This window comes from Lutjanus erythropterus, chromosome 4, assembly GCF_056507025.1.
Source record: "Lutjanus erythropterus isolate fLutEry1 chromosome 4, fLutEry1.hap2, whole genome shotgun sequence".
Taxonomy (NCBI): Eukaryota; Metazoa; Chordata; class Actinopteri; order Lutjaniformes; family Lutjanidae; genus Lutjanus; species Lutjanus erythropterus.
In genome coordinates this window covers 17,490,236-17,505,979 of record NC_139320.1, presented here as the reverse complement: position 1 = coordinate 17,505,979, position 15,744 = coordinate 17,490,236, and the positions used below count along the sequence as shown (strand labels likewise).

Below are 15,744 nucleotides of genomic sequence, written 5' to 3'. Positions count from 1 at the left end.
ACCCACTCGGTGCGCGTTTGTGTTGAAATCGAGCGTACCCAGGAGGCGTGATACTCACTTTGCTGCAGCTGACAGTCTCTTCCTGATAGAAATCCCTGCCTGTTGTCTCCACGCAGAGGGAACTGATCTGCCCCGGACACGTACATCTGTCCCCAGAGGTAGGCTGTCTTCTCTGGTTAGCAGAGGCACTGTTTTGACGATACGGACAAACCTTCGTAATTCTGCTGGATACAGATGTTGTCACGTTGGGTTTGAATTTACACACGAACTTTAGCAGAATATTGTGATATTAAAAATATAATAAATAAAAAGGTTGGTTACCGTCAACAGATAAGAATTTGTTCCTGTTTTGATCTGTAATTTTCCGTCAGTGAGACATCTCAGCATGCTATTTTTAATCTGTATTCATCCAGCCCACAGCTGTTTGCATGAACAGTCAAAGAAAAATAAATACTAACATAGTAAAAAAAAAACTGTAAAGCTTGAGACTGCAGAAGTCATATTTTAAATCATATTTAGTTTACATATGTATTGATAGATTGATACAGTAGATGATTACAGAAAGCTTATAGAGAGATTGGATATAATATAATTTGGGGTTTGTTTTTTTGGATTTAGATATCCACCCCCCTCCTCCTCCACCGTAGCCTGCTTGCTCAGTTTCGCTTTTAATTCCTGGGTATATTTGTGAGCGTGATTAACCTAGCCGCTATTTGACACAAGTTAATAAATAAAGAAGGTGTGTCGAAGGACATGGATTAGTTTCTGACTCTGAGGAAGTGGTAAAAAAAACTGTAAATTTTACTAAAACTACAGTTCCCTAAGAACGATCTCTGCAAACAAATCACACACACTCGGGCTACTCTATGATTTTTTTTGTTAATTAATATAAATACGAATGCGATATTTTTTCCACCTCCATTCACACAGCTTCCCCTGAAACTGTTTGGAGCCCCTTGGGGTGGCCCATGATAATAATAACTGTATTACTATTTGTATTATCATGTTGTTATGACACAGCGTATTTTTTTACTGCTGAAGAACATCCATAATGTACATTAACTGTCATTACCATTCATCACTACAATACTCTTGTTGCACAGGTTCAAAGATGGACTGCTGTGGTCTGCTAACCGCCCAGAAGGAACCAGGTAAAACAAAAAGACAGGAATCTCAAATGTAAAGGCTTAAAGTCTTGTATTGGAGCTGGAATGCTTCAATGGCCACTAGGCATGAAAGGTATCCTGCTTTGCACACAACTAGTCAGAGGCGTGTTGAAAGGTAGATTATGCAGCATTGTTTGTTAACACACCAACTAAAGTGGTCCCCTCCTCCCTGGCTCAACAACCAAGAGAGAGAAGGAGAGAGACATAAAGAGTGAAATAAGAAAGTTAGTGGTTTAGTGAGGAAGAAAACAGTGGGGTAGGCTCTAAAGCAATAACACCTCTGTACAACGCTGGGTTTTGTGTGAATACAGCCAAAGTGATCCTCAGTCGCTACATTTTTTTTTACTGTCCCAACTAGTGTTGAAAATCAAGAACCATTTCTAAATAGAAAATCTATTCCAAAATTATGTTTCCAAAAGAATCATTAAGAAATTTTAATTTCAATTCTGCTTATCGATTTCTACAGAAATTTCACTCCAATTTCACTCTAAGACTTAGCCTTTGCTATGTTTCTTGATTAGCAGGTGAATACCACAAACTGTGGGAGTCTCGTAACAATCACTCCTATTCAGCAAATGCTGCAGATACTTACTATCATTAGTTGATATATCACAAGTTGAAAATGTCTTTATCCACAGAACATGTACAGTCTGTGTTCATTGTGTTCATTGTGTTTCCTTCTGTCTCTTGGTCAGTTCCTCTGAAGAGCGTGGAGGTGGAGGTGGAGGTGAGGGACCATGTGGCTACAGTGGTCTCCACTCTGAACTACGAGAACAAGGAGGACAAACCACTAGAGGCTGTTTTTGTCTTCCCTCTGCCTGGAGATGCTGCTGTCTGTCATTTCAGTGCTACCATTGGACAGACACAGATTGTAGCTGAGGTGAAGGAGAAACAGGAGGTGAGCTGGACAGTAAAGTCTTTCTTAGTACAATGGAGCTTAAAAATACAATAAACACAGTGAAAGTTACTCACATGTGCCCTCTGTACTGCAGGCTCGTGAGGAGTATGATGATGCTTTGAGCTCCGGTCAGCAGGCCTTCCTGTTGGAGGAGAGCGAGGAGAGTCCAGATATATTCTCTCTGAGTGTGGGCAGTCTGCCTCCAGGAGAGAGCGCCTCCATCAGGCTGGAGTATGTCACTGAGCTGGCTGTGCAGGCTGATGACGGGCTGAGGTTTTGTCTGCCTGCTGTGCTCAACCCTCGCTACCAACCTCAGGGTAGGAAAACCAGCCAACACTTTGTAGCTTACTGCACACCAAACTTGTCCATACAAACTGGCTAAAATAATGTTGTGCAATACCGTGGCAGAACAGGTTACCTGCCTTCCAGCCTTTTTGAGACCAAAATTGATGTTGATATTCAACAGTTTATACTTTTTCACACTTACAAAGGCCCTGGGGACTTTTATTGTAAACAAACAAATGTTCTTTTACATTAATTTACAAAAATGCATTGAGTTTAGCTTTGAGATCTGACAAACATATTTTTGTATTTCCTTCTTCATAAATCATCATCTACTTCATTCTCTACTTCACTGTCTTTGCATGCACATTGCTCCTTTTTTTCCTGTTACTGTTACCAACTGATGATCAGCGAAATAGAAAAACAATGGACAAGACTATGCATTGCATCGCTGCACACTTGCTTGTTTGTTACTTTTTTGTATGCACGATATAAAAACAAACTGGGCGTCCCACTTGTGAGAACAATATTTCATAGCGCTACTTGTGGTCAGAAATTCCACAGAACACCTTTAACAAAAACTTTTATGGCATTTGTTTTTTGAATGTGATCTGAGGCAGGATATTATAAAGCTTAACAATAAACGTAACTTTCAAAGTTAGTTTTATAACTGCAGGACAAAACAAGCAGCAAAGAAGAAGGGATGCTGCTTGTCTGTAGTGCGTACAAGTACAGTGACAAAGGTTAAATAGTAATATGTGCCTTATATTTAACACCTCTGTGAAATGTTGTTGTTAGCATGCTAGCTATGCTAGCTCCTGCAGTTTGTGTTATGTTTATACTAAACCCACACTATTTCGTCTACCCCCTGCTTTTGGCCACACCACACAAGTCAGTATCACCTGGTGGCTCTTGCGCTGACTGCACCCACCCTGCTTGTCATAAACATAGGTCAACACTGCTTAGTAACATTGATGCCTGTGAACAAATACAAGAAGAGATTTTTCTGTATAAAAAGCACTGGAACATCTAGTTCAGATAAATGAAGTTAATTGGATGAACTGTGGCCTGGAAGGGATGGAAAACTAGTAACCAGTCATATGTGACCACTGTCATATGCACTCAGTTGCCAGTTTAATGTATACATCTAGCTAAAACTAATGCTAATACTCATTTTAAAATAATGGCTACTGAACAATGAAAGGGTCTGTTTAGTTTGGGCCGGTGGATCTGCAGCTGAGCACTAATGTTTTCGAGCTACAGAATATCATCTTCTTCTTCTGCTGTTCAATTCTAGCGGTTCTCTTCTTCTTCAAGTGACAAATTTTGTGACAGCATCCCCCACCGTCTGGTAGTGAAAATAGCAATTGATGGAATATGTCGTCAATTGGGGGAAGCATTGTGTCTTAATGACAATCTTGGTCTATCTTGTCTTATCTTATCTTATCTTATCTTATCTTATCTTATCTTATCTTATCTTATCTTACCTTTAGAACTTGTCTTATGCTCTGTACAGGTAGTGAAGGTGGGAGTGTCCAGGTGACCTCTGTTCCAGCCTCTCTGGTGCCCTACAGTCTGTCTTTCTCTGCCCGTGTGTCCTCTCCTCGTCCAGTCTCTAAAGTAGAGTCCAACTGTCCCCTGGATCCTCTCCAGTACCTCAATACAGAGCAGACCCAGGCCACGGTAGGTAGAGCGCTAATGTGTCTGATGTGATTGATATATCACTTTATTTATTCTTTACTTTATATTTATGTATGTTTTGTGAACTTCAGGTCAAGTTGGCTGCAGGGCACAAGTTTGACAGAGATGTTGAACTGCTGATTTATTACAAAGACGCCCACCAGCCGACTGCTGTGGTGGAAGCAGGACAGGCCTCTGCCAAACCTGGTGAGTGAGTGAATTAGTGAAGTTGTTACTGTGCAAATAAAAAGTTCATTATTCTCCAGCTTAATTAAATGAGTAAAATGTGTTGGAATAAATGGTAAAAGTCAGATTTGTGGTCCTGTTTCTGTCTCTCCTCTGTGTTTCAGGCACTCTGATGGGTGATCCAGTGGTGATGCTGAGCCTGTACCCTGAGTTTCCTCAGGCTGTGATGTCTTCAGTCGCCTCATGTGGAGAGTTTGTGTTCTTATTGGATCGATCTGGAAGTATGGAATTTTCTACCTATAACGACCAAGAAACTCGCATTGGCAGTGCAAAGGTATTTATTTTGGGTTGTTTCTGTCATAAAATTAATTTGTAGTGGTCCTCCAACACAGTGGCTAACACTATGTTTTCTCTCTTCCCTTAAGGATACCCTGCTGCTCCTGCTGAAGAGCTTACCACTGGGCTGTTATTTTAACATCTACAGTTTTGGATCCAGTTATGAACACATCTTTCCGTAAGTCACTCCCTCGGGTGACTCAGTTGAACAAATATGTGCTTCATTTTTTGATACCACTGTTTTTACATGCATAAGTCTTGTCAGCTCTATTAAGCAGACAATCACTGATATTTGGTGATCATGTGAAACCATGTTTAATGTTACTGTTTTTAGACATTCACACCCAACATTTTAGAATTAAACTAGTCTTTTTTTTTTTTTTTTTTACCAAACTAAGACAAGCTTGTTCATAAAACACACTTCAAACTAAACAGAACTTAACTTAGTTTGTCTGCCTAGTGTTCCACAATAACAAACTCTGGTTTTGCTGCAATAAGTCTTAATCCACTGCATTAGATGTGAAAGTATTGTGGCTCTTTGCTGCTTCTCTGATGCCAGGGATTCCTGTCGATTCTCTCTGCTTCCCATCTCCTCTCCCCGCCCAGTCCTGATCATAGCCATTGTATATCAGCTTAGTACTGCAGTCACTGTCATCGAATTGGCCTCTGTTGGTCTCGGAGGCTGTGTTGGTGTAGCTGTGTTCACTGAGAGGCTGCTGAGCCCGGGTCTGTTGCCTGCAGTGTGAACATAAATACTCCACTGGTGACTCAAACTGCAAGTCCAGCTCAACTCAAGTCATAATTTGGCGTCTATCTGCGCAGCTATCTAGGCTAACGGTAGCTAGTAGGCTAGCTAAAGTCAGAGTTAAAGCAGATAGCATGGAAAGAAGCTGTTAGGAGTTACTCTGGTTATATACTGCCCTGATTGTTTGGAGTTACCTTCCAACAGGTGGGCATATTTAACATGCTGTTCCTTTGATTCTGGGGGTTTATATGGCAACTTCATCATTAGGAAATGTCAGGTCATGGTTAAGTTTTTAGAAGGGCGCAGTAAAAATAGCACTCTTATGCTAAAATATACAGTATGTATTTATACCACTATTTGAATGTTTTACATAATGAAAACTACCTACACTACCGAATAAAACCATTTATGTTTTTCTGATGGCAGTAAGAGTGTGGAGTATAGTGAGAAGACCATGGAGGAGGCTCTGAAGAAAGTTGAAGAGATGAATGCTGATTTGGGAGGAACAGAGATCCTCGAGCCCCTCAAACACATTTACAGCCAGCCCTGCATTCCCAGTCAACCTAGACAAGTAAGACCTACAACATGCGCACACACACACACACACACACACACACACACACACACACACACACACACACACACACACACACACACACACACACACATTTTCACATAAATTCACTACACAAAATGTGTTACACAAGGTGTACAAGAACCTTGTTACAATGAAGTCACCATCACTAGGGGCTTTTGGTGACAGAACTATGATGCTGTGGTAGTTTAGGATTTTCTTGATCTTTAAGTTTGCTTTGCTCAGCTGTTTGGTATTTTTGGATCTAGCACAGCAGTAATGGTGCAAAGATGTGAGAAGAGGCACAACCAGGTTCATTCAAGTGAAGCAACATAAAGTGATTTGTTAGTATTTGGGGAGAAACTGGGTCTCCGATGTTCTACTGAAAATAGACGCCTGTTTGTGTTTCATCACTTACATGGTAATTTGTTGTGGGTCAACAAGGGAATGCTACATTTTTGGAGGAAAAGCGCAGCGTTTATGGAATAGTGTTAAAAACTATGACAAAAAAATTGCAATTTAACAATTCTCACCTGGTATCTATCCATCGCTTGCTGGTCACCTGGATCTAATCATAATTTTAAGGCCACATGGGTTGAGTGGGTGGATGCACCTGAAACACACTATCTTAGGGTGTGCCATCAAAGAGGCATTCAAGTCAGAAATCTGCTCCACCTCACCTTTTAAGGCGAAGGAGCAGCTGCAGCAGCTGATGCAATTCTGCCCATACAAATCACAGAGAACTGGTGATTGGCAGACTCTTTGCTGAAGAACCAGCATAGACCTGCCTGCATTATCCTATTCATGCTGGTAACCAGATATACTGGCCTATGCTGCTTTATCCAGGTGGGAAAGTGCTGTGCATTTTTGCTCTGTGCTCCAGTAACAGCTGGGCAAATTTGGTGCCTTGGTCAATTTTCTCCTTTTCCTGTAAAAGTGACATATGTTCATATCTTCAGCCTATAAAAGCTGTATATTAATGCCGCAGTGCATTCACATATTGGTACTCTGTACGGTTCAGAACACAATATTATTTTCTGGATATGTGGCTGGCCTTTCACACTTACACCCACTGGACCAAATGCTTGACAACGCACAGGTGAATTACAAAGTGCATAGTAATGCGCTGGAATTGTGGTCCTGTCATGGCAGGAATGTTTGAACCAGATTTTGACAGAAGCAGGTGTGGCCCCTCCTGCAAAATTTTTTTAGTGGACAATGCAGCAGTTTGTTTTTTTTAGCTCTGTATATTGTATAATGTCTTAAACCTGCTGCCTGTTATGTGCTCTGGGGTTCACTTGCTGTTCACCCACTGAGCATGCTGTGTGGCGTCAGTGTTTTAATGGAGCATACAATGTTTGACAGCTGGTGTACTCAGAGAAAAAAAAATATTGGAACTAGATTAGGCATAGAGTATCATGTCCAATCCATCAAACGTGCTTTGATTGATCTACTCAATAGCTGCTACTGTTCTATTCACATGTTTCCAAATAGAATCTTGAGCAAACCGGTTGGTTGACGCTCAAACTCCACACATCACACCTTTGTTGTTCTTTGACATTACTGCTTAAAAGACTTGTGTTTGAGAAACAGCAATCCAACACAGCTCTTAGACAATATGTGGTTGACTTTCGACACATGCTGCATGTTTCTGGGTGTGTTGTGCAAACTGTCCTCCCTAGCTGTTTGTCTTCACTGACGGAGAGGTGGGGAACACCAAAGAAGTGACTGATCTGGTGAAGAAGAATTCAGATTCCCACAGGTGAAACCACCAAAGGTCAAAATGCAATGAACACTGTTCTTGAAATATGTCCCATGTTCTAGTACTGTATAGGTGTGTGTTAAAAACAAAACTACTGTATTGTAGGTGTTTCTCTTTTGGGATTGGAGAAGGGGCCAGCTCTGCTCTTATCAATGGGTTGGCCAAGGAAGGAGGAGGTCACGCTCAGTTCATCACAGGGACTGATAGGATGCAACCCAAAGTAAGACATCACAATCACTATGAAACATATAATACAAATGCAATTTGGACTGAAGACATGATTTCAAATGTAGGTAAATGCATTTATGAAAAGCCTAGTGCCCCTCCCAACTTTTTGTCTTCTTTACTCTTCAGGTGATGCAGTCGCTGCGGTTTGCTCTGCAGCCAGCTGTAGAGGACATCTCAGTCACATGGGATTTGCCAAAGGGGGTCTCTGTCACTGTCCTCTCTCCACCAATCACAGCAATTTTCCAGGGTCAGAGGTCACTGGTTTATGCCCAGCTAACTGGACAGGTAGGAGCAGCGCCACCTCATAGTGAAATAAATCTCTAGTCTAATTTGCCAGGTTAGAAATATTTTTTTCTGTAAATGTCATGTTAAGATTACCTTCCAACACTGCGATGCTTTCTCAGAGTTCAGAGGCAGCAGAGGGCTGTGTGACGGTGAAGTACAGCCTGGCAGGTCATCCATCTCAGAGCCAGCTCCACTTCGGTCTCAAACCTGCAGAAGACACTGGGTAAAACAGGTTTTGGTCTGACAGCAAGAGTACTCTAAATTAGGGGTTCCCAAACTTTTCCATGCCAAGGCCCCCCAAATAGAAAAATAGTAAAATCCCAAAGTCAACCCTCTGTAGCCCCTCACTTTGATAATCACCGCTCTAAATTATGTACTGACTTTACAATACTGACTGTTTTGGTAGTATGCATAAAGTGGAGTGGGTACAAAGTGTAATGTGATTTTAATGTGCTTAACTGTAGTTTTTTGGCACACTTATGTGTAACCCATCCCTTTTAAATTTAGACTCGATGATTGCAAAAAAAATTGGCGATAGAAAAACCTGACGGCAAGAAAACTAAGCTTTGTCTGAGCTGAGGCCCACGGTCTCAGGAAACTGCTGAGATATCAGAAGGTTTTGGATGGATTGCCAGGATGGATTTGGCACAGTGATTCAGGCAACATGAATGTGAATGATGAATTGCTTGAGCTTTGCTGTTCCTCTGAATTTTCTTCTAGCACCACCAGCTGGTCAGAAGTTAAATTTGTTTGGTTTATAACCAAACTAATAACATCAGCCTCTTTTATGTTTTTATAATCCTTTATTAATATTGGCTGGACTCTTCTTTGAAAGGTAAAAGCGACCTGTGTTTCTTCCTCGCTCCTGCCGGCAGATTAACTGTCCACAGGTTGGCTGCTCAGACTCTCATTCGCTCCCTGGAGATGGAGGAGAGAAACGATGAAGGCGAGGAAGATGAAGGAGTGAAGAAGAAGGTGGTGGAGCTCAGTGTCCAATCAGGAGTGAGCAGTGTCTTCACTGCTTTCATTGCTGTCAACAAAGGCAACGGCGAAGCAATTGAAGGACCTCTGACGCGCAGAAATATTCCAACACCCAGTGAGTAGTTTTTCAAGAGGAAATGGTAACAGTTTATAATAACATCATCAATAAATGGTAACTTCATAGTTAATTTAACTTTGGCAATTAGTTGTTTTTACTTACAAACATTTAAATCATGTTTATATGCACTTTATATATATTTAATGAGCAGTTGTGACAACAACAGTTGCAACTCTATAATGGCCCTCTTCATTAACCATTTATAAAGTACTATAAACATCAGTTATAACTTACAATAACCATTCAGATAATGTTTACAGACATGTTCTCACTCACAACTTGTCAAATATGACAACTTGGTCAGCTGTTATTACTGTTTATTAGCAATAATAAACAAGCAACATCCAGGTGGACTTCTGGAATAAGACACAAAAACTGCTTGGTCAGGTTTAGGAAAAGATCACAGTTTGGGTTAAAATAAGTACACTACTTACATAAGTTTACAAATGTAACATACTGTAATGTACACAAGTTACATATGTAAGATATTATAATAAATATTTACAACTTCATGATAGCAGCTAAATAATGTTTATACACAATTTACAAACTAATTATTAACCATTAACCATATTTCTTAACCGTTTATATATCATTTGGTAATCATGAAAAAATAATTTATGTAGAATAAAAAATGTTATAATGTGAGCAACAATATACTTTTAGTTTATTAAGTTAATTGTAATATAATTGTGATTTTCTCTTATCAGCTATGACAGTGATTCCCAAACTTTTTTTGTGATGCCCCCCTTCAGAATCTGAAAAAAAGTTCAGTTTTTTGTTTGTGTAAAACAGACACAGGGAGTGGAAGAAGGAGGGATGGCACTCCATAAAAACCAGACTTTGTCATTTTTACTCTTTGTTTTTTGTACAGAATAAACAAACAGGATACATCATATTAGTTAGTGTGTTGTAGAGGTGCTGCTGGTATAACAGTGTTACCTTTAAACTGAGCCTGGCTAGCTGTCTCTCCCTATTTCCAGTCTTTATGCTAAGCTAAGCTAATCAATTGCTGACTGAAGACTTAACAGGCAGGTAAGAGAGGGGTATCAGTCTTCTCTTCTAAATGAGAAAACAAAAAAGCTAATTTTCCAAATTGTCAAACTTTTACGTTAACTACTAATACTTCTGTGAGTCGGGTCACTTAAGTGTTGATAAAGTAATTTTGCCCGAGCACAGTTATTATCAGTTATCGGTTTATTTTCAGTCTATTGTTTGATGTTTATGGAATATCTGATGACATTCATTAAATATCCTACTCTCTTTTTACCTCAGTGTGTGGTGGGATGGTTAACTATTGCTGTGCTATGATGCCTCAGTCTGTTTCATACGGTGAGTGAGGAAAATTTTCATTGGCCTTTTGAACACATAGAGGTGTATTTCTATATCCACTGAACACAAAAATACTCATTACAAGCCCAATAACTAAATAGTTTTACCCCATAAAAAGCAAACATTAGTTACACAAACCCAAAAAACTGTGTTTTCCACACAGGTTTCACATTTATTTGTGAAAAAATTTGGAGCCCAGCAGGTGTCTTCAGGTTGTGTCCTGAGCTCAATGTAATAAATATTGTAATACTATCATATTAGTGAGTAGAAAATCTAGATTACCACTCCGGCTGAGGTCAGATGAGTGTCTAATGCTGAACATGAAGCAAATCAGGGTCAGGCACATAGAAGGGCAACAAAATCCAGCATCAATTTAATGCACTGCACAATTGAATGTGCAGTTCAGAAACAGAGATTATTTAGATTAGAAAATAAAAATTCTGGTATACCTTTGATACTGTGTCTGTTTACCAGATTTCATGAGTGAAGATCTATGCGATATTGAATGTGGAGTTGCAAGTGAATGTGTGGATGACGAAATGGCGAAGCCGTTCATTGACAGAGGTATGTTTTATTTTTATTTTTTTCAGTGGTACACACATTTAATTTAATGTAGGACATTTGCTGTGAAATAACCTTGTGTAGGGCATTTATGCAATAATTTTGTATAGGACTTTTGTGCAATTACTTAAGGTAGGGCATCTGTGCAAAACTTGGATTTAGGGCATCATGCTATACTACTGTAGTTTGACTGTACATGTGTGTGGCTGTGTCTGTGTTCAAATTTCAAGACAAATTTCTCCTAAGGGAGACAATAAAGGCTAATCTGATCTAATCTAATCTAATCTAATAAATTTGACAACATGTATTTATACTTTTCATCCAGACTGATGATAGTGCTTTTGAAAGGTTGCTGCGAAACTCATTAAAAAATTTAAAGTGCCTCTCTAGAGCTAGTGTTTGGTTTGTACGTTTGTCCTGCACTACTGTAGAAACATGGCAGTTCAACATGGCGGCCTCCATGAAAGAAGACCTGCACCCTCTGTAGATACAACCCCAATTCCAAAAAAGTTGGGACATTGTGTAAAACATGAATAAAAACGTTTGCAATGATTTGCAAATACTTTTCAATCTCAGTTGAATACAGTATAGCCTCAAGAGGCTCAGTCATTCTCGCGCAAGGATGGAAGGAAGTTCACCACTTTGTGAAAAACTGAATGAGCAAATAGTCCAGTTTAAGAACTACATTTCTCATTTCACCATCTACAACCCATCATATCCTTAAATGTTTTAGAGAATCTGGAGAAATCTCTGCGCTTAAAAAAAATACATCAGTGGGAATGAAGTTGTATATCAAGCAAGAATGGGAAAGAATTTCGCTTTCAAAACTTAGAAATTTGTCTCTTTAGTTCCCAAATGCTGTTGTGCAGTTAAAAGAAAAGGAAATTTAACACCATGCCCCTGTCTAAAAATTCAGATCAGAATGAGTGTATATATACAAAAAGAAGTTTATCAGTTTGAGCATTAAATATCTTGTCTTAGTATTGTTTTCACTGAGTATAGGTTGAAAAATATTTGCAAATCATCCCATTGTGTTTTTATTTTACTTTTTACACAGCGGCTCAACTTTTGGAATCAGGGTCTGAGGTAGCAAAAACACAAAAATTATTCTTCAGGTGGTCATGTGCTAATGAAAACATAACTATGAATATTATATTCCAATATTATATCCCAAATATGTTTCTTTAAAACTGAAATGTGTGGCATAAATTCTTTCTGGGTCCCAAGGCGTCATTTGACACATGACATCATCATTATTGAAATGGATTCTTCAGTGGCAAAGATTTACTTGTTCAGAGGAGCAGAAACAAAACCAAGCTATTTGACTTGACTTTACCTTCAGCTATGTTTAGCCACTTTTAACCCATCTTAATTCTGATTGGTGTACATTATCTTTTGATGTCAATAAGTAATAAGGTGATTCTTTGAAAACTGATCCATACCAAATGGGAACTTGTAAATGCAAAAATATCCAGCTTTAAATGCTACTGTAATTTCTGTCTTTCATATATAAGATTAAATCTGTGACAGTCATCTGAATTTGATAACTTTAATTAAAAAAAAAAAAAAAACTTAATGTGAAGATGAATCCTTTCACCTTTCTCCCCTTTGTTGTGACTCAATCTAGACTGGAGCCACATTACTGTATTGCTGCTTATTGATAACATCTTTAGTGTTTTTGTGCAACTCAGTTATGCATTTTCTCTCAATAATTATTTGATTTATCAAAGACTGTCTCCCTCATAAGCCAGCATGTTATTGTTTTTTTAATTGCATTAGTAGGAAAAGCAGAAGCTATGTACAAATATGCAAGCAAAGACATGATTTGGACAAATAAAGTAACACACATGAATAACATGAATAACCTGAAATAACAGCTGCTGCTCAAATCTTCTCATCTTCATTATACATCTATACATTAGTATTGAATATGGAAAATTAAAACAGTACAATAATCCACTTGGTTCATTTTATTTTTGCATGTTCTTTGATTTTGTGTTTCCTCAGGCCTTCCTCAGGCACCCTGCTTGCCCAAGCAGCCTCTCAGAGACCCTTTGCTGCAGTTGGTCTCCCTCCAGAAGGCGTCTGGCTACTGGGTGCTCGATCCAGCTCTGGCTGCTGCACTGGGAAAAACCAGTCAGGAGGTGGAGAACAAAAAACCTTCAGCGGTGAGTCAGTGTCAAAAATAATAACACAATTAAAAAATGGGACCTGTTTTTAAACAGATTTCATGACATGGTTTATAATGATTTCAAAAAAGAGATTTAATGAAGCACTATATAAGGGGCACATGAAGTGGTGTATGGGTACGCAAAAAAAAAAAAAAAGTGAATACAGACACTGTCTGTTTCTGTAAAGTTATTTAAAACTCAGAATGTCTCAAATTCAGCCTGTTTAATTATGCACATCTTGTCAAGCACATCACAGCACTCATTAACCTGTGTTGAGAATTTCACAGTGAAAGAAAAATCTTGCAAAACTGCTCCACCTAGTGTTCAAATACAAAACTGCAGGTGTGTAAATATGGTCGACTGTGTATTGCATGAATATAAAAACAACAAAAAAAAAGGATTTATAATGAAAGACAAGCAACCCAAAATACAATCTATGAAAATGAGTCTGCAGCAGATTTACAGCAGCTAGTCCTCCCTTGGTGTGTGACACATCGTGTGGTGGCCGAACTACAGTAACACCGGTACAAAACTCTGCTGCTGTCTTCTTTTTGAGCTGAAGAGAGTGACAGCAACAGTTTGTGCCGTCTTGTTTGTTACTGCTGTTTTGACGACCACATACAAATATTTTGGATTATAATTAATTGCTATTTTCTAATCTAAATTCTCTCTGAATCTAGGCCAGGGGTTGGCAACCTGCGGCTCCAGAGCTGAATGTAGCTTTTTTGCCCCTGTCCAGTGGCTCAAGTGTCTTGAGTCTCTCTTGAGAAGCTATGGAAACCAAATCCAAAACCTAGAGAGGAAAATATTTCATTTCATTTTCATTTTTAAGCAAAATAATGGCTTGCTGACACCTGATTAATTCTCCTTTTTTTTTTTGCAAAATATCATTTGTTTTCCAATAAGATAAATAATTAAATAATTAACATTTACCTCTTCTTTTAGTAGTTCAAGTGCCAACTTTTAAAACATTCTATAGACACTTAATCAGCGTGTGAAAGTGAAGTAGTCACACATTTTGAACACTGGAAACAAATCATATCTTTAAATAAATAATGAGTAATTGACAATTGTAAACCAAACATCTTATTCCTGTTTTTAAACTACCATCTTCCCTGTGGTTCCCCTAATTAGCCATATACTGGCAGTGGAAACTGAAGAAACAGGAAAAAGAAAAGATGCTCACAATCAAAATATGCCATCAGTATTTCATAATAATAAATAATAAATTACTAATATATTATTGATTAGCTGTACAGAGTACACAAGTGTATCTCTGACTGATTATCCATGTTTTATGCTCTTATCTGGGCAATGTATCCCCCAGGATACAGACATTCAATGTCTAATTATCAAAGATGTTAAAATGTAAGTGATAGTTTTTCATAAATAAATATATACATATTTACATATATACATACATATAAACATATGTATATAATGTGCACCTACTTATTGTCTGTCTAAATGACTTGTTCCCCAGGATACAGAACCCATTTAACAGTTTACAACAAAACAATACAGTCACATTTTCCCCTGAATTCTTTATTTTCTTTCTCTTCTCCATAACATCTGTGTATTTGGTGATTTGGTGAAATAGGTGAACCAGGAGGTTTGGGCCACCGTTCTGGCTCTGATCTGGCTTCATGGTTTCAAGATGGATGCTCGGGAGGAGTGGGAGCTTCTGGTTATGAAGGCTGCATCATGGCTCCGTGCTCAGAATGGTAACAACCAAAATAAAATGTGTTGATCTTTTTTTTCTTTTTACAGTGTGTGTTGGTTAAATCCTGCTGTTTCTCCTCTGCTGATGACTTGTTTGTTTGTTTGTTTTTCTGCAGCACCATGTGTGACAGAGTGTGTGGAAGCTGGAAATGCTCTGCTGGGCTGTGAGGTGCAGAAAGACGCCCTGGGGCTGTGAGGTTTTCATTAAACTGGCTTCTCCGCAAGCAGATTTACTCCATCCTGCAGCCTTCAATGTTACTCTCTTGTGTGCCTTAGCATATTTGCACTCTGCTTCATCCATCCAGGATAAACCATGTAACAAGAACAGTCTTAATGTTTAATGATGTACTAGTGATTGTTTCACTTTAAAAAAAAGATGAATTTTTGGGCCTGAATCTTAACTCATTAATCATGCATACAGTGACAAACAATAAATCAACATATTTTGAAAAACAGTTTGTTGCATCTATGGGGTCTTGGATTCCCCCCGAGCTCCGTGTGCCCTTGATCACCTGTCTGAATATCGCACTAACACAGTAAAAAGTAATTTATAATGAATCTGGCATTTTTTTATTTAAGACACAATGAAGAAAAAAATAGGGATGCCTTTTTTTTAACCACTTTTAATTTTTTAAACTTTATATTTATTTCATCAGCTGTACTACCGTTACATAATTAAGTGTAATATTGTTCTAATTTTAACATCTTTTTGACATT

The 15,744-nt window shown here is 38.6% G+C and overlaps 1 protein-coding gene across 1 annotated transcript; it reads left to right on the top strand.

The window, feature by feature from the left end:
- The first annotated feature begins 48 nt into the window (after positions 1-48).
- Positions 49-15,346, top strand: LOC146328247 (von Willebrand factor A domain-containing protein 5A-like). Its single transcript, XM_084716279.1, has 18 exons — positions 49-158; positions 1,104-1,151; positions 1,862-2,064; positions 2,159-2,381; positions 3,863-4,029; positions 4,119-4,233; positions 4,377-4,546; positions 4,638-4,726; positions 5,720-5,864; positions 7,550-7,629; positions 7,735-7,849; positions 7,984-8,142; positions 8,262-8,365; positions 9,018-9,238; positions 11,048-11,137; positions 13,130-13,302; positions 14,906-15,029; positions 15,144-15,346. Exons 2-18 carry the CDS (start codon positions 1,112-1,114, stop codon positions 15,221-15,223), a joined length of 2,298 nt encoding a protein of 765 aa, XP_084572405.1. The 5' UTR covers positions 49-158; positions 1,104-1,111; the 3' UTR covers positions 15,224-15,346.
- The last annotated feature ends 398 nt before the right edge of the window (positions 15,347-15,744 follow it).

Bases quoted from the DNA above. Each gene is read 5' to 3' on its own strand.
- LOC146328247 (XM_084716279.1), top strand. From the start codon at position 1,112: ATGGACTGCTGTGGTCTGCTAACCGCCCAGAAGGAACCAG. The intron at 7,630-7,734 runs GTGAAACCACCA...ACTGTATTGTAG, and splicing joins AAGAATTCAGATTCCCACAG to GTGTTTCTCTTTTGGGATTG. The intron at 9,239-11,047 runs GTGAGTAGTTTT...TCTGTTTACCAG, and splicing joins CAGAAATATTCCAACACCCA to ATTTCATGAGTGAAGATCTA.